Source organism: Athene noctua, chromosome 1 (assembly GCF_965140245.1).
Source record: "Athene noctua chromosome 1, bAthNoc1.hap1.1, whole genome shotgun sequence".
In the NCBI taxonomy this organism is placed as follows: Eukaryota; Metazoa; Chordata; class Aves; order Strigiformes; family Strigidae; genus Athene; species Athene noctua.
Genome location: NC_134037.1, coordinates 74,054,374 through 74,072,969, shown reverse-complemented (window position 1 = coordinate 74,072,969; position 18,596 = coordinate 74,054,374). Strand labels below are relative to the sequence as shown.

General features: G+C 39.8%; 1 protein-coding gene across 2 annotated transcripts in view; it reads left to right on the top strand.

Moving 5' to 3' along the window:
- The window catches only part of UST (uronyl 2-sulfotransferase), a 175,237-nt gene that overhangs the window by 93,214 nt on the left and 63,427 nt on the right, over positions 1-18,596 (top strand). For both annotated transcript variants that reach the window (XM_074896585.1, XM_074896586.1), the window contains exon 5: positions 16,323-16,476. In XM_074896585.1, the coding sequence (XP_074752686.1) occupies positions 16,323-16,476 (154 nt within the window). The remainder of the gene's footprint in view (positions 1-16,322; positions 16,477-18,596) is intronic.

Genomic DNA, 18,596 nt, shown 5'->3' with positions numbered 1-18,596 from the left:
TAAAGCTGACTGCAGATGGTTATTACCCAGGCTGTAAACTTAATTTGGAAATTATATTCAGGAACCATGCCATGTGTGCCACTAGGTTAGACTTCTCGCATTTAGATTAAAAAAAATTCTGTAGAAATTGGAATTTTCTACAGGTCTTTGCCAGAGCTTGCCTAACTTCCCAGAATTTTGGATATATGGTAATGTCAGTGCATGTCCTTTGAACATATGGCTTCAGGTGTAGGTAGACAGTGTAGTAAGAAATTGTGACTTGGGGGGGGGGGGCTGTTGCTTTGTTTTATTTTTTAAGAAAATAAAATATTTTGAGCAACTTGATCTATAACTTAACTTTGGGCATGATTTTGTTACATGAAAACAAGATGAGTTAAATGAATTTCCAATCTTCCGCATTGCCTATTCTGATTCCATCAGAGTTCTGTTTCTAATGTATTACCTTTAAAGAATAAAACTCATTAGAATAGGACTTCACATCTTTGGTAAATGATCTCTCTGCTGAAATGCAAGATCAGTCAAAGAGCCACACCTGAGGGTCAAAGGATGCTTCTTGATTAAAGTGATTTTTCAGAGATGGTATGTAACTACATGAGAAAAAGATGAACATCGTTGCTTCTTGCTCTTCCCAAGATCCCATTTTCAATACATACATCCTTGCAACATATATAACACATTTTTTCTGTAGTGTATCCATGAGATCAAATAGGTCTACATTTCTCTTCCAATACAAATTTGTGAAAAATATATAAAAATTATATAAGATATATAAAAGTATTTGCAACTTCCTTTTTGGCTTTTCCTTGCAAACCTGAAAAGTGTATTTTTCGTTTTATTGAAAGGACACCTGGTTTAACTAGTAGCTGTAGACTAGTGAAAAGCATGATGAGTCTTTTACTTGAGACATCACTGAAGTGCATCAATGTGGCTTACTTTTTGTTTAGCATTTCATAGTGTTTTCTGATAAATGTAACATTTGTGAGAGTTTTAGTCCTTAGTTTCAAAATTTATTGACAGTGTTATACCTAATAGTGAAGAAGCATGTTGAATATTTTCTCTGTTCCTTAATTCTAGGGTGATTTTATTTTTAACTGAATTTCATTAGGAACTAGAGTGTCAAGTATTGGTTTTGCAGAAATTTCAAGAACGTGATTTAAATGCACATTATAAATACTACAGTATTGTGAAAGCTTTTTAGTTTTTAGTGGATAGCCGAACTCAGATTGTCTAAAGGATATGGTTTTTCCCATTTGCCCATTTTTCTGCCAACTCAACATACAAGGTGTGTAATATCCCAGAAACTAAAAGAATGAGGGGTCAAAGTATCAAGGTGATGTTTTCCAGCTGACAGCTGATAGCAGCTTGCCATGAGCAGCTGGCACAGTGGGGAGCAGGATGGATGCGCAGGAATGGGCAGGAGACAACTGACTCCTGGCTGCAGGCTGTTGGCAGCTTCAAATCTGTGAAATGCTCAAAGTTCAGCTTGAAGACTGAAAAACCCTACTCCGGTGAAACCCCTTGCCTCTTCCTGGGGAAAGGGACGAGGCTTTCTAAATACTAGAAATCATGAATTTTTGCAGGGGCAGCCATTCTGGGCAATAGTCCAGTGACCAAACTCACTTCTCTTGTTTGGCATTTTATACCTTTGAAACCAAGCCTTTGTTTGCAGGAAGGGAAAATAAATGCTTTATTCCCTCTTTGCACCCTGCACCTGCCTATAAATCCGTCAGCGCTTAAAGCTCCCTGTTATTCAGAAAAACATCACAGCATTTACTTACAATTGTTTCCAACTGAAAAAAAAAAAAAAGGTCCTATACCTTCTTTGCAGAAAAAATCTCTAGTGGAAGAGATTTTTCCTTCAGTGGTGAATTTGAGCACATAGGTATTTCTGAGAAACCATTAGTTTTGCTGAACAAAGTTCTAAATCTTGAAAATCTCATCCTGACCTGAATGCTTGCCAGGGCTGTTTCACCCTCATTTTTGAACAGTGTTTTAAGAGTGCCTGCTGGTTCAGCTGAGTAAATTAATCCTCATTTACTCTCCTACGTCTTCATCTTTTAGTTCAGTACTATCTTTTCTCAATCCAAAGTAGTGCATAGAGGCAGACAAAAAGACAAATCTTTAAAGGATGCATTAAAACAAATCTTACGTGAATTTTAGCAGACATAAATGTAATTAATTGTAGCTTCAAACAGAAGATAAAAAACTAAGTTTCTTGCTTTTCTTTGGTATGAGTGAATTTTTACATAGCACTTGTCATGGGAAAAGCGTTTATTCCCAGTGGTTTTCAGCTTCTGTTCCCAGTCTTTCCAGTGCAACTAGGGCTAGCTTCAGGAGATGATCCAGTGCCTCGCAAGGGTGGCTACTCCATCCAGTCTATTTTGGGACTGTTTCTTCTGAGGAAGGTGGTGCTGTTTACTGAATTCTTCATTACTTGTGATTCCTGAGTGAGGCTTTTCATTATGGCTCTGTGATCATAGTCCTGCTCATTTCATCGTAAATGGTGGACTGACCATACCTAGCTTTCTTCTAATAACCCTACTTGGAGATGTTCTTATACACAGGGGTAAACGATTAAGTGCTTATGGTTTCATATCAGCTGCTGCTCCTGGGGCTTTCCCAGCATTGGAGTTTCTTGCTCTTGATTGGAAAAAGAGTATATTTCTCAGAAGTATTCCATGAAAGCATCCAGACTGCATTTGAAGGCATTGTGTTACACCTTCTCTGCCACTTCCTTGGGCACTTGGTTCTAGTTGTCTGTCAGCTTTAGTGTCAAATTATTGCGGCTAATTTCTCATGTGAATTTCTCTGGCTTTTGCTTCTTATTGACCAAAATGCTTTTTTTGTTCCCTGGTGTTTCTCCCCATGCATCTATCTCCTGCTGCCATCTTCAAACACATTTCATTCTTCCTTTTGATCACAGGTACTCTCAAACCTCTTGCTAGTGGGTGTTTTCCGCATTCACTTAACTCTGTGACTCTTCTCAAACTTACCCAGTAATTCCGTAGTCTTTATTAAGCATAAGCATAAAAACTGCACTCTGGACCTATATCAGCTTCACTAATGCTGTATATGCTAGAAAAAAAAAAAACCTCTTTGCAGTCACCATGCTTATACCTTCTAAAGCTATAGTTGCACCAGAGCAACCTGGGCTTTGAGGGTGAGTTGTTTTTCCAGTGCATTTCCTACATACTTTCCTAGTCAGTTTACCAGGCTGCAATTTCCCATTCTGTAGAAATGACTTTCATTCCTTATTCCTAAATGTGTTAACCAAGGGGGAAAAAAATGAGCAACATAATGCAAAATTACTAGCTGTCCTACTGCAGTGGATCTTGTGAAGTAGAAAATTATTTGAATTAAAAAAGAAAAAAAAATTTCTGATATTTCTGTGTACTTTCAAAATTCTGAGATCTGTTGGCCTATGTTTAAAAACAAAACAAAACAAACCCCAAGAAAAAACAAATAATTTTTTTCTTGCATGCCCAAGAAGCTCTAGAAGTTGTCAATCATAACCAGTGCTGTGGTCTGCAGTGCCCAGGGCAGAGGCACCCACCTCCACTTGTGCAGAACTCAGGAATTCAGGGGGTTTGCCGCCACACAAGGATGTGTGCCTGAAAAGGGCAGGGCACGTTGCAGGACCAGAATGACAGCTGTCGTTTATCTTTGTCATATTCCAATTTCTCTTCAAAGTCAATGCTGCATGTATTTAAAGAGACTCATGGGAGCCATTAAATTAATAAAAATGCTGATAATTTTTTTTGTCTTTTTCTGAATTGAAGTTTATATAGTGATGTTACCAGGAAAAGCATCTAAAATGTTAATCAGAAGCAGACATTAAAGAATGTCTCTAAGTAGGTAAAGATTTATACACTGATACATTTGCTGAGATTGCAGGTATTGTTGGTAGATCCAGGCAGTACAGTGTTATGAGTGCAGAAGCTGTGAAGAACTGGAGTAACCTGCAGAGAGACAAAAGGCTATTTCAGGATAACTGCAGGTTGTTTGCTATGCTTTATCATAAATGCCACTTGTCATCTATTTATTTAGCCTGAGAAAAAATGAAGCAGGAAGAATCTTCCAGTCTGGAAGAGCTCCACTTGACCTCTTAGTAATCTTCTGCTCAGTTAAGTAGCTATAATAGTCTTTGGGCAGCTACTCAGGATGCTTGGTGTGCGCTCCAAGTGTCACAGTTTTCAGAGAAGCAGAAAAAACGTTTGCAAGAATGCACAGGGGGCGGTGAGGCCACAGTTTTGGGTCAGGGTGAGTCAAGAATAGGGAGAATTGCGGAACTCCCATTTTGGACGTGGGAGAACAGCTTTCTTCCCTCCGACACCGAACTGTTGTCTTCCGACCATGCACTTACAGACCCTGTTTTGGGCAGAGCAAGAAGCTTGACTGCTCCCTCCTGTCTTGGGGTAAATGAATGTTACAGAGGAGTGTGTAAAAACGTAAAGAGATGCCTCTGTCAGTGACTGGTAAGTGACTTTTGCTTGTTTAAAGGCTGGCTGATTAGGTCAGGGTAAAGTCATAGGAGGGAGAAGCATTAAAAAGACCACCCAGAGAGAGAAAACAGGCTTTTTCATGTCTCACTGGAGCCATGAATTCTTTACTTTCTGCGGTAGTTATAGGCCACTGGGGAATGATGTCCTTTAAAATTTCCTATGATGTGGTAAGGAGATGCAGAGATAAAGCATAGACTCAATTTAATCTTGCATTTCAATTAGATCTTGTAATTCAGTTCAGTATATCTTATTTGTTCAAAGCCAGGATAAATTATTGCCCAGTGTTAGTATGTGAGGAGTCATCTTTTCTGTGCTGTTGGGCTGCTGCCCTCTTCTTCCTTTCAGCTGCAATTTAATATCTGCAGTGTCTATTTAGCATATGTGTGCATGTGCTCAAAGGGAGGGGATGACACTTTCAGCATAATTTTCTAAGGAAATAAGACTCATGCATCAATCCCAGATGTTCTGCATATCTTTCTAATTTCCCTCCACACCTAATTCATAAATAAATTCTGAACTTGTTGGCCAGTTTCAAACTAAATTTGGAAGGTCAGTAGAAGACTTAGAGGCAACCATGCTGATGCGGGTACATCTGCTGAAGGGAAGGCCAAGGGAAAAAGGAAAACAGCTGCTGGATCTTCTGCTGGGCTGCAGCCAGCAGCCACCTCCTCGTGCCCTACGTGGATGTCAGCCCCAGCTCTGCCGTGTCCCTCTTGCTTGATGCATGAGAAGTGTGGAGGGACAGGTTTTGGGGAGGAGGGAAAGTTCTGTTGGGTCTTCTGCTTGGGAAGGTACTTGCCTGGAATCAACATAAGAAATACTTCTGGTTTTCTGTTATTCATTAGGAGAGTTAATATGTAAAGTTCTTGTTTTTCTTGAAAAAGTCTTTTTTGGTAGACAGTCTGTCTCAGAATTACTGATTGGGGATTTTTTTTAATATTACTTTTTTAAACAGACACAATGGCCAACACTAACTAGTAAAAATCAGTAAATCAGGCTGCTATAGTGGCAGTGTCACATGCAGACAGTGTTGATCAGTTCAGACACCTTCCTTCAGCTCTGACTTCAATTTTGAATCGTGGGTAGCAGTAAATCCCATGCTGTATGAAGGCAGAGATAGACATAGAGAGATTCAGTCTGCATAAGGCAAAAATTAAACTTATTTTTGAATATTGTTAAGGCTTTTTTGTTATTCATCAGTTTTGTGGTTTTTCTCATGCAGAAGCAGCTCTAAAAATTGCAGTTTAGCGCAGCACTTTGACATTACAGCATTCCCTGTTCTTGGGCTCTGTAAAATGTGTCTGTAATCAACAAACAAACAAATCTTGAAGAATTAACTTGACTATATGTTATGTGAATAAGCTGCATGTTTGAGAGCAGGAACACACTGTGCTGACAGAGTGTTTGAAAGCCCTGCGTATTAGCTTGTTGATTGCTTATAAGGGTTGGATGATACATTTAAAATTTTTTATGGCAAATAAATATCTTGCTTTGCCATGACTTAAACTATGTATGTGTCGTTGGTCCATTGATTTGGAAATAGTGTTTCACTTTTTTTTTTTTTAAATACACTTGGTAAGAGATTGGTAAAACCAGGGTGATTCTGTGATGTTCTTTTCATGGACTTAAAACAGAGTCATGGGATATTTGTCACAATACTCAGATTTATTAATAACTTGAGGATTCTTGTTTCTCCCTTTCTCTTGAACAAGTAATGCCGCACAGAGTGTAGATGTTTTGCAGAACATACCTATTACATGTTTTACCTGTGCTCCACTACCTTTTGAAAAGAGCGTGCTGTGCAAAGGTGTGCGTGGAGCTGACATAACAAAATGCTGAATGTCCATGACCCTTTAAATGCCAGCTTGGGTATATTTTGTATGAACAGCGGTGATTCTGTCAGCTCACACTGATTCTGTACAGCTCAGCAGTGGGAGGGACTGGGCTCTTTAAATGCCTCCTCGAATCAGCATCTTGAAACAATGATTGCAGCCTAAGATTATCTACTAAAGTAGTTTCGTGTTGTGGATTTTTTGGCCTTTAAAAGATAAGAAACATACACACCTAGGAAATGTCACTAAAAATAAGGTAACAACAAAATTATTACCCGCTGGGTAAACTCTTAAAAGTGGGGAAATGTCAGCTAAACTTAGGTGCATGGCCTTAACACTGTGTCTTTATGTGTGTTCATTATAATATATACTTTTTGCTAACACATCATGAAACACTTTCTACCATCATGTGAGGTCTGCCTTGTAAAGTACACATTTAATGAATGGCCACATGGTGCTGTAATCACTCCTACATCTTTTTTCCTTTTTTATACTACATTTTTTTAATTATGTGAGTATGTAATGGTGTTTTTTAAATTACTTGATGGAAGGCTAAGCACAAATCTAATGTGCAGTTTGACCTTTCTGTGGTCTAAAGGGGTTTTTTTCAGGGTTAGTTTTTTAAAAAACATTGCTCTATGGTGAGTTTTTCCACAGATCTTAAGATAAGCTGATTTAAAATTTATTTCCCTAGATTCCCATGTTCTTCATGTAATAGATTTTTTTTTTTTTTTTTTTTTTAGCTTTCATTCAGCTGGTAATATATTCTCAGAATGGAGATAGTTGCTTGAAATTTACTGAATGTGGTATCAGGCATAACACTTAAAATAACCTTTTTTTACTGTTGTTTAGTTTCTGTGCTCACACTCACACTATAGATTATATTACCAGTTAAGGAATAGCTTAAGAAATATGTTGATTACTCCAGAAGAGAATTATCAAAGATATAAAAAATTGACCTGTGTGGAAAGATTGAAAGGGCAGAGAAAGAAAAAATACAGAAGACTAGGAAAGATGGGACTGTGATAACACTCTTGAATTTAATGTTAAAAAGATTCTGCAGAGATAAAGGGATACAGTTCTTTATGAATAATGATAGACAAAGTGGTGGTCTTACATTGCATCGACAAAGTTCTAGATCAGATACTTAGGAAAACGCTTGAATAACAAGGACAGCAAAGCAACAGAATAGGTTGTACTTGAGGATTTTGGAGCTGGTAGTGGCTATTACATATCTGATGCTGTCTTCAAGCAAAAAGGTGAATTGTGGCAGTCCCAGGTAATTTCTAGTCTTTCTTACCCTTATGTAATGCACGATACAGACTATTTAGGTTTGAACCTAAAACCTTCATCTTTCAGGAACAAAATTTAAAGTCTTAATTCAAAATCACCAGTAATGGAGAATATGCTGCCCTCGGTAAATTCTTACAATACTGAATTGTTCTCTCAGATTGTAAATCGTGAGTTGTTTTTCCTCTTTTCTGAGAAATCCAGTTGACTCATTTTCCTTGCATCTCAGAGTACATTTGTCCACTGTGTAAAGACTCCTTTTATCAAATTTTTCCCCTATATAAGCTTTCATGTGTAATTTCTTACACACTGTGGTGCAGTCACCCCTCAGCCTTCTCTTTATTTTTCTCCCTTCTCATTTTCTTTTCAAGCTGAAGGTTTTCAGTTTCTTGACATTTTTCCATTGAAAGCCTTTTTTTTTTTTTTTTTCATCCTTCTTGTGACTCTGCAGTAAACTTTTGTGCATGGTTTGCTTAAAATGAACTCTGTTAGTGGTCACATTGGTGCTGTGCCAGGTCTTTGCTCCTCTGTGCTTCTGCTTCTCAGAAAAAGGGAAACTAAAATTATTCTGGCCTGTAAAGTCTCACACACTGCTGATAATCTCTGGAGGCATGCAAGGACGAACTGCTCCTTCCCTGTGAGTGTCCTCTGCTTCTAGTTCTTGATGCTTTGGGTTGTATTTGCCATATTACAGTGTATGATGTTTGCTTATGTCTTGCTTGCCCTGTGGCTCAAGTGGCTCTTTATCAGCAAACCACTCCATTATTCTCACCTTTTGCAACTTAGTTATCTGAAAATGTTACCAGGAGTCCTGCACTTATCTTCTGCATCACAGATTATCATGTTAAATTGTGTATCTTCAAAGCCTTGAGCAAGATGATATCCATAGCTCCGTCTGTTTGATGGTGATTATATAGAATTTCACATCTGAGACAGGGCAGCCATGCTTTCAATTTCAGTTAATTGATTTTTATATTCTATACATTGTATATATGATATATACTGCTAAATTACAGTGATTTTTTAATTGTACCCAATTTACTGTATTTTAGTTTCCATATGGACATTCCTAGCATTATCCTGGGTAGATCTCTGTAACAGGCGTTTCTATGAGGCAGGTGAAATCACCCATGGTACTCTTGATAAATGTATTCGTACGAGAAGAGTATTCAGTGCCGAGTGGCATTGCAACATCCTTTGCATTACAACCTTCCTGCGAAGTTGAGCTCCGAGATTTTATGTGAACATAACAATCTCAGCCAATCTGGGGTCTCATCCAATTTTGAAGAGGTATCTTTTCTACACACTGCATGTTGATTTAATACTTTTCAAAGAGCTGTATCAGCTGTTCTACTATTTGATGGAAATTTATCATAATAACTTGTAATTAGTTCTTCTGTTCAGATGTGCAACATTTGCATCTCTGAATTATAATGAAATGTTAATCAGAGGTCCAGAGGGATCCTGAGCCAGATCTTGGGAAAGTCTTGAATACAATGTATCTGGATTAAGTGATTTTAAATAATGCAGTTTGACTATAGCTGCTGTTCATGTTTTGTGGAGGATTAGTGTTTTCTCTCTTACTTGTTTCCAGCTGTAACTTTGCATTACATAAAGGAAAGCTCAGTTAATACTTCCTTCTCAAGTGTTGCCTTTACTTGAGTTGGGGATGCTGTATAGACCCAGAAAGGGTTTGTATCAGTGTCGGTGCTGTTCAGTATGAATTTATATATTAAACTACTTAGATATCCTCAGCATAATGAAAGGCATAGGAAAAAAGCCACTCATTGTTTAGCATGTGTGAGTGTAAAAGACTGACAGAAATACATCAAATATTCTGGGAGATTTATAGGATAGTGAAATAGAGACATATAAGACTTTCTAGGGTAGTCTTTTAGCCATTCACTGGTCTGAGGCAGTTTACTAAGCAACTCCCAGAGGACTCAGTTGTGATTTTTACAATGACATTACCCAGACACATCACTTCAGAAGCTGAAATTTTCACTATTGAAATCACAGCTCCAGAAAGGGTAATTAATGAGTGGAGTGTTGCTGGTTTGCACTATCTTACTTCAACCACTGGACATTTTGGATCCCCACAGGCACCTCCCATTCAAGGCCAGACCAGCCAAGGACACACTTTTGAAACAAAAAGATTTATCTCAACTCACTTTCCTTTTTTCCATCCTAATTCCAAAGAAAAGCTTGAAAACATGACCACAGTATAGGGTGAAGGCACAAAAGCTGGAAGTGAGGCACTACAGACAAAAGCAAGGAGATAAACTCAGTGATTTTGGAGGCTGGCAATACCATGTAGTCCCAGGCGGGTAGTACTTCGCAGGTAAATAAAGTCTTTAAAGGCACAGGAGCAGGCTCTTCCTGTGTGCTGGAAAACAAGCAGGTGGGGAAGGAGACTGGCCTGGCTAAACAGGGACCTTTGGCTGGATCTCAAGAACAAAAGGAGAATCTACTGCCTTTGGAAGAGGGGCCAGGTCTCTCAGGAAGACTATAAAGATGTAGTGAAGTTATGCAGGGGGAACATTAGGAGAGCCAAAGTGCAGCTAGAGCTCAACTTGGCCACAGCTGTTAAGGATAACAAAAAATGTTTCTGTAAATTCGTTAACAGCAAAAGGAGGATTAGGGAAAATCTCCCTCCTTTACTGGGTGCAGAGGGAAACATGGTAACTAAGGAAGAGGAAAAGGCTGAGGTGCTCAACGCCTACTTTGCCTCAGTCTTTAGCAGTGGAACTGGCTGTTCCCTGGACACCCAGCCTCATGAGCGGGGAGATGGGGAGGGGAAGCAGATTGAGGTCAGCACAGTTGAAGAGGAGGTGGTCAGAGACCTGCTGCACCACTTGGATGCACACAAGTCTGTGGGACCGGATGGGTTACACCCAAGGGTGCTGAAAGAGTTGGCAGATGTGCTTGCCAAGACACTTCCCATGATTTACCTGAAGTCATGGCTAACTGGGGAGGCCCCGTTGGACAGGAGAGTGGCAAATGTGACACTCATCTACAAGAAAGACAGAAAGGAGGATCTGGGAAACTATAGACCTGTCAGTCTGACCTCAGTGCCAGGGAAGGTCATGGAGCAGGTCATCTCGAGTGCCATTAAAAGTCATATAATGGGCAACCAGGGGATCAGGCCCAGTCAGCATGGGTTTATGAAAGGCAGGTCCTGCCTGACAAACCTGATCTCCTTCTGTGATGAAGCGACCTGCTTATTGGATGAGGGAAATGCTGTGGATGTTGTCTACCTTGACCTTAGTAAGGCCTTTGACACCGTTTCCCACAGCATTCTCCTGGTGGAACTGGCTGCTCATGGCTTGGATGGGCACACACTTCGCTGGGTAATAAACTGGCTGGATGGCCGGGCCCAAAGAATTGTGGTGAACGGAGTTAAATCTTGTTGGCAGCTGGTCACGAGTGGTGTCCCCCAGGGCTCGGTGTTGGGGCCACTCCTGTTTAACATCCTTATTGATGATCTAGACGAGGGGATCGAGTGCACCCTCAGTCAGTTTGCAGATGACACCCAGTTGGGTGGGAGTGTTGATCTGCTCGAGGGTAGGGAGGCTCTGCAGAGAGACCTGGACAGGCTGGAGCCATGGGCTGAGGCCAACTGGAGGAGTTTCACTAAGGCCAAATGCCGGGGGCTGCCCTTGGGCCACAACAACCCCCAGCAGCGCTACAGGCTTGGGGAGGAGTGGCTGGAGAGCTGCCAGTCAGAGAGGGACCTGGGGGGGTTGATTGACAGCTGGCTGAACAGGAGCCAGCAGTGTGCCCAGGTGGCCAAGAAGGCCAATGGCATCCTGGCTTGTGTCAGCAATAGCGTGGCCAGCAGGGACAGGGAAGGGATCTTACCCCTGTACCCGGCATTGGTGAGGCCACACCTGGATTCCTGTGTTCAGTTTTGGGCCCCTCACTACAAAAAGGACATTGAATGACTCGAGCGTGTCCAGAGAAGGGCAACGAAGCTGGTGCAGGGTCTGGAGCACAGGTTGTACGGGGAGCGGCTGAGGGAACTGGGGGTGTTTAGTCTGGAGAAGAGGAGGCTGAGGGGAGACCTCATCACCCTCTACAGCTCCCTGAAAGGAGGTTGCAGAGAGCTGGGGATGAGTCTCTTTAACCAAGTAATAAGCGATAGGACAAGAGGGAGTTGGCCTCAAGGTTTAGACTGGATATTAGGAAGCATTTCTTTCCAGAAGGGGTTGTTAGAGGTTGGAATGGGCTGCCCAGGGAGGTGGTGGAGTCCCCATCCCTGGAGGTGTTCAAGAGTCGGGTCGACAGCGCTGAAGGATATGGTGCAGTTGGGAACTGTCAGTGTTAGGTTAATGGTTGGACTGGATGATCTTCAAGGTCTTTTCCAACCTAGACGATTCTGTGATTCTTCAGCCCGCTCCTCTGGGAATCTTTGCAGCTCATTCTTTTGGGGGGGGCGGGCATTGGAGCGTCCCGGTGCCTTGTGTACAGAATTGGTTTGCTTTGCCACAAGTGCATGCTAATACAAGTTGTTATAATAACTTTTCATTTCAAGATACCTCTTTCGGAAGATGGATTTTGATGTAACTCCATCTTATTGAAGTCCTAAAAATATGAGAATTGTATGTTAGTGCTTTTACCTGACCTTCTTGTGAAGTTGTGCTGCAGAGCAGGTAATGGAGCTGTAACATAATTGATGAATAAAGCTTGATGGGCAATTGCGCTCTCCGTGTGTGATTCTCAGTTGTATGAGGCTGTAAAATGAAATTGTGCTTTCTTTCTAAGATATGCCTGTCCCTATTAGGTGTCAGTACTTGTTTGTTGCTGTTATATTGGATTTCTAGCAACCAACTCATTTAAGAGGAGACATTTTACTTTCAAGGAGTAAGAGGCAGCCAAAGTTCTTACAGAGAATAGGTTGAGAGTCTTCTTTTCCTTGAGGAGTGTGGTTTCCCTGCAGGGATTAATAAGCCTGCTTCTGCCTGTGCAAAGAAGTTTGTGCTGAACGGGAACGTAGCAGGCTCCTGAAGTGAAGTGAAAAATACTAGGAGCTAAGAGATCCTCCATTTTAAAACCAAGCAAATCACTTTGGTTTAATTTTTTTTTTTAATTCATAAGAGGTTAGTAAATGGTTTTGAACAAAGATTTTGCTCATGTAAATAATAAAATGGGTATTCATGAGAGACTTTTCTTGAAGGAACAGACTTGCAATATTATAACAGGCCTTTTTTCTTTCTTTCTTTTATTAAAAAAGGGATGGGGGGGATATATTATTAATCAACCTAAGTATTGAAGCCTGCAGATATTCTCATTATTTTGATGAGGACTCCAAAAATATACCTGTCACAACAGAGCAGTTAAAACTAATGGGATTTCATAGTATATACTAAATAAATCAGGAGAAGTTAAGTACAGGAAGAGCACTGCAGAAGATTGGTGCATACATTTTCAGTGCTGCCCTGGAGTCATGGTGTCCTGACCCTCTCTATCCAGTTGCAGCAATGTGCTCTTGGGTATGAGGATGATCAGGTACCTTTATAATGCAGAATCCAATGTTCATCCCACTCGGCTAAGATAAGCCTTCTGCTCAGGCCTAGAAAAATATGATTGTATCCCTTTTTGAATCCCTCACAATAGGTATTTGAGTATAAATAAGGTGACATGATGTATAATGAAGGCAAAATATGTTATTGTTTGCAAGAGTACTTTCATGTGGCTATTGTTAATTTAGGAAGTTTCACTCTGGAGAGCTAAGTAATATTTAATAGATTGTGTTTGATAGGTACCTAAAAATACGCAGAACATACTTGAACAAATGGAGCATTGATTTGCCCTTTTTTTTTTTTTTTCCTCTAAATAGCTTGAGGTTATTGATTTATTTTTTTTTAACCAGTAGGATTTTTTATGCCATATGAGTGCTGCTTAGCTTCCATAAAAGAGTCTCAGTACAGTCCATAGAAACAAATGATTGGAATTTGAAGTATTATAAACTGTTGGGGAAAAAAAAAAAAAAAAAATCTAGATTTGAATAAGAGCCAGAACAGACTTATTTTTTCTAAAAATTCCCTGCTTGTTGCCTGGTGGAGCAACTGCAGCTGGGTGTATACCAGGCTGGTTACAGTGTGCAGGAAATCAGAAATCTGAGCTGTCCTGTGTTTTGGGGGAGCACAGTCACCATTTCAGAAATGAGAAGTTCCTCTGTATATCTTTCTGAAAGAGTGGCCTCCCATCTCAGCTGTCCTCTCAGGACAGATGAGTTTGCATGTGCCTCTTCTCTTAGAGCTGTTGGTACTGAATTTAGATAAGAGTTCACGTGTTCAGGAACATGACCTTACCAGCAAAAGGACGGGCTCTAACGTTTTGGTGTGTTGGTTATGTGATCTGACCCTTCCTTTTACTTCAGAAAAGACAATATGTGTGAATATTTCTATCTAGACAACTAATAGCTGCCTGTTTTTGATTTTTCTCTCTTCTGAGGAGCACCTGGATCAGGATATCCAAGCTCTCTTGCTTCTCTGAATCTTGTCATCTTTTTGTCTCTATCTTCATACAACTTGCTGCTGTTACTGCTTCTTACTGTGTTTATTGCTTCCCTTTTTCTTTGTTTTTCTCCATTCCTTTCTGTCTTTAGATTATTACTGATCAAGCAGAAGGAAGAAAACGTGTTCAATTCGGGTGCAACCTACTCTTGCCAGCAATTTCACTTGAAAAATCTGGGTTTCATGGCTACCAGCCATGGCATTCACCAAAAGCTTTCTGTTTGAATAAATATTGTCAAAGCTTTATGCCCTCATTGTCCTGTGGTATTTGCAGGAATGCTTTATCATAATGTAGGTTGTATTTCTGTATAAAGACACAAAGCAGCAAAGACAAGCTCAGAGAAGAATTCAGTATACTGAATTCGGGATAATTCCTTTGCACACCCATGTCCAAACTGGGCTATGCACTAATCAGGAAGCAAGGAGCATCTGCCTCCTTAATTGGATTGTTTTAAAGTTTTATGCTGTCTGTGTAATTTCAAATTATGGCAGCGATCCTGCAACACTGAGGTCAATGAAACTACTGATATGCATAATTATTCATGAGACAAGCCTTTGCAGACTGTATTTAGTGATCTGGAGAATCATGTAGAATAAAAATCAAGTTGAAACTGTATGGGATTTTTCTCTTGTCTTTTACTAGAATTCATGTTTTTAAACAATTTTGCTGACTCTTTAATATTTATGAGGAGCCCTGATCTTTTATTATACATATTCAATTATTAATCTGACTCAAAAGATGAAGAGAAACTGAGTTTTTTTGATCTAAAGGCTGTCTTCAGTTTTCTTTCTTCTAATCTAATATTTTACATTTTAAAAGAAAATACATAAATTGTGACTCAGAAAATCATCAGAACAGCATTTAAATACTTAAATATGTCTATGTCCTCAAGCTCCCAAAAATAAAGCATAAGCTACTTCTTAAGTAAGAATTGGTCTCCTAAACTGGGGAAACAGAAGGGAGAAACATAATTCATGTTCTTAGATCAGGCAAATTCCAAGTTAAATTTATGCTACAAACCTCTCAATCCCAAGAGGTTTTGTTTTGCTCTTTATCTCAGAGCATTTGTAATCTGTAAGTCTGTTCCATAGTGTAAATGTTCATTCTTCCATTTTGACCATGGGAGAGTGTAAGCAACTTCCCTTTTTTACTTCTAGTTAGGCCTGTTCTCCTGATGCTCTGTATTGATGTAAAATATACAGTCAGTATTTTAACACAGTGAAAATACAGTGTAATCACAGACGTTCTCAAGATCCCTTTTCCTCTTTTTGTATCCCACGTATTAAACTTAAGAAGTTTGTCGTTAACTACCAGGAGGAGGTGTACAAGAGGGTAGTCGAGCTGATGACATATCTCTGGTTTATCTTCTCATCTCTAAATTGCAGGTACCTGTGCTGCATTTTGCTTTTGTACAGAGCCCGGTCACAGCTGGTTTTACCCTTTCCTTTTCCTTGGACTTGCATGGACTTGAAATTGATACTTAATTTCTTTTTTGAAGCAGGAATTTTCATACTGACTTTTTTTAGAGAGTCTCAGCAAAGTGCAGTACAAGGATTTGACGTTGCATAACCACAAAATAACCTCAAATCCAGACAGTGGCACAGGCTGGGGGTGAGGGGGAGGAAGATCTGCACAAGTTCCAGCAAATATAAAGATGGAAATACCATGCATATCTGTGAGTTCTTCCAAAGGAAGCCTTTTGAAATAAGCTTGAATGTTGCAAAACCCTTTGCACTTATTGTACAGGTGAAAGTGATTCAAGGTGCCTTTTTGTAGCAGTTAGTGTTAGGCAGTGCCTGCTCTGACATGACTTCCCAGATGGGAAACATGTTGAGGAGAAGAAATGCTCATTCTCGGGTTCAGCTGCAGAAGGTTCTTCATTTGAAAACAGCAATGAGAAAATTCAAGAAGCAAAACTATTGACACAGTGGAAAAAGTAGTCTTACAGGAAAATGTTTGTAGTGCACATGTAGCTTAATGTGATATCATTCACCCTAAAGAGATCTCAAATGCTTTTACAGAGTTTTGGTAACTAGTTGTAAACTTCTCAGTTTCAGTCTTAACTTTATAAAAGCTCTGAACTTCTGTAGAGAGTAACATGAAAATACTCAGATGAGGGATGGATATGTGTGCCTGTGTGGAACGTTCTGATGAGATTCACCCATTTTTCTTCCCACAGATTTGGAGGAGACCAGCCAGTGTACATCAATATTATTAGAGATCCTGTCAATCGATTTTTATCCAATTATTTTTTTCGACGTTTTGGAGACTGGAGAGGAGAACAGAATCACATGATCCGTACGCCCAGCATGAGGCAGGAGGAAAGATATCTGGTATGTTTGAAGAAAAGGCGATTACTGATTTCCCAGCATCATTACATAATGCTGACGTTCAAACTGGATGCTTGAAAAGTGGGAGACTGAGGCATCTTCTGTCTTACGTTTTTTCCTCTGTCTTTGTATTTATCACTGTGGATATTCAGACAGATTTTTAGGTTGAAACTATGTATGTAACTGTGCAGCCTCAGAGGAAAATTGGGAAACGGAGAAATTCAGTGAGCTCAAGCCTCTAATGTTCTTGCTGATAGGTTGTGCATAGTGTTCTTTATGCCAAGGCTCTGATCTCAGTTCTTGGTTTGGTTTTATTGCCTTTTTTAGATTAAGGAGTGGCAATAATGCCAAATAAGCTGTTCGTAGTAAGTTTTCATTTTAATAACTTCATAATGCCTGTCAGCCTTTGTCACAGACCAAGGTCCTATGGCAGTAAGTGTTCTACAAATGCTGAATGAGAAACACAGAAGCTAGGAAGGTGGTCAGTTTGATGCTGGTCTCTTTGCATGCACACTGACACCTCCCAAAGAAGACAAAATGGTGGAATTAATTCTCACCCTCTCCCTAATGGAGATCTAGTTTGGTAGGACTCAGACTTCAGCCACACTTGAACCTGCAGAGGGTTCAATGACAAAGAGGTGACAGGACAGCTTGGTGGTCTGCTATGAGATGTTGCAGGCCAGACGTAACATCAAAACAAGAGAGGACTGTGGCTTTTGGAGAACAAAGAAAGAGGCTGTTTTGATGATGTTTTGGAGGGGCAGTAGAGTACAAGATGTGGTGTGGATGAGCTGTAGAGAGCACAGCTCTGACTGCCACACAACACATTTCAGTCCTAGCTAAGGTCAGATGGATCCAAGGAGGGCTGGGGGTTTTTTCTGTATGACAAGGCTGTGTTGACTTATTTTGTACTTTACTACTGTTGTTTGTCATGCAAAGCTCTGTGAACAGATAAGCTTATAAATTATGAGTAGTTGAAGTGGGGGAAGGTATCAATGTAGCTGTCTATAGCCTTAAACTTTAATGATATCTGCCGTACAGATAAAAATTCATTTCAATAACATTGCAAAGGGTTTCTTACTTGCTGTATGTGTAGAGATACCAAAGAAGTCACTGCATCAGCCGAGCAGGTTTTGACCTGATGGTGTGCAGAGTTGGAAGGCGGTCCCAACAGCTTTGCATGCTGTGTGCATGGACTTTTGTTTCCCCATCTTTGAATGGGACAGGGGGTTTGCAGGAATGAGTGAGGGTGAGTCTTTTCCTACATTATTATTTTGTTAGTGCTGTCATGTTTTCTTTTTGAAAATGTTTAAAATGAGCGGTACAGTCTGTACTTCACTCTCAGTGCCTCTGCTTCTTATTTGAAGTGGATCATGCAGTGATTGATACCTCTCACAACTGACTGACTCTAGAAGCTAGTATTAATTTAGTACTGACTGTGCAGTTTAAGATGATGTGTACAGCCAATGAAATTTTACTTCAAGAAGAACTGAAATGAATAGATCTAATTTCCATTGTTTGTGTTGGTTTAAAAGCTAATAGAAAGAAATGACCTTGCGTTTTTGATTGCATTGGAATGTTTTTTAAGAAATTATTACTTACATGCACATGCACATATATACACATACACAGATCAGTACAAAAGCTATAATGAAAGGGAAATAAAAAGTGGCCATCTGAGTTCAGTAGTCATTTTGTTTAAAAGGCAGTTTGTTGGTCTAAGGCACCATCAGCATTCTTTTATAAAAACTAATTTTGCTTTTTCATTTTGATTTTCTCTGTTGGTAATTCAGAGTTAGAATCCTGGAAACGTTTTTAGAATCTGTCTTCCAACCCCTCTTGGCGGACTTTGGCTGCTCAAAGAGGGCAGTTGCTCCTGTCATAGTAATATATAGGCCACCCACCGGTGAAATTAATTTTAACAAAAGCCACTCATTCTGCATGTTAAGCATTTTTAATACTTCGGTTATCCAACCACCATAATATATTGCATGACTGCATTTTAATCTTTTCCTCAGTGGTGCAAGGAAATCTGCTGGCATATATTTTAAAACTCAGGTAATGGATTTTGTGGAGTGGTAGCTCTAGAAGTCTGCTAAATCAATTGCCCAATCTAACTGTGA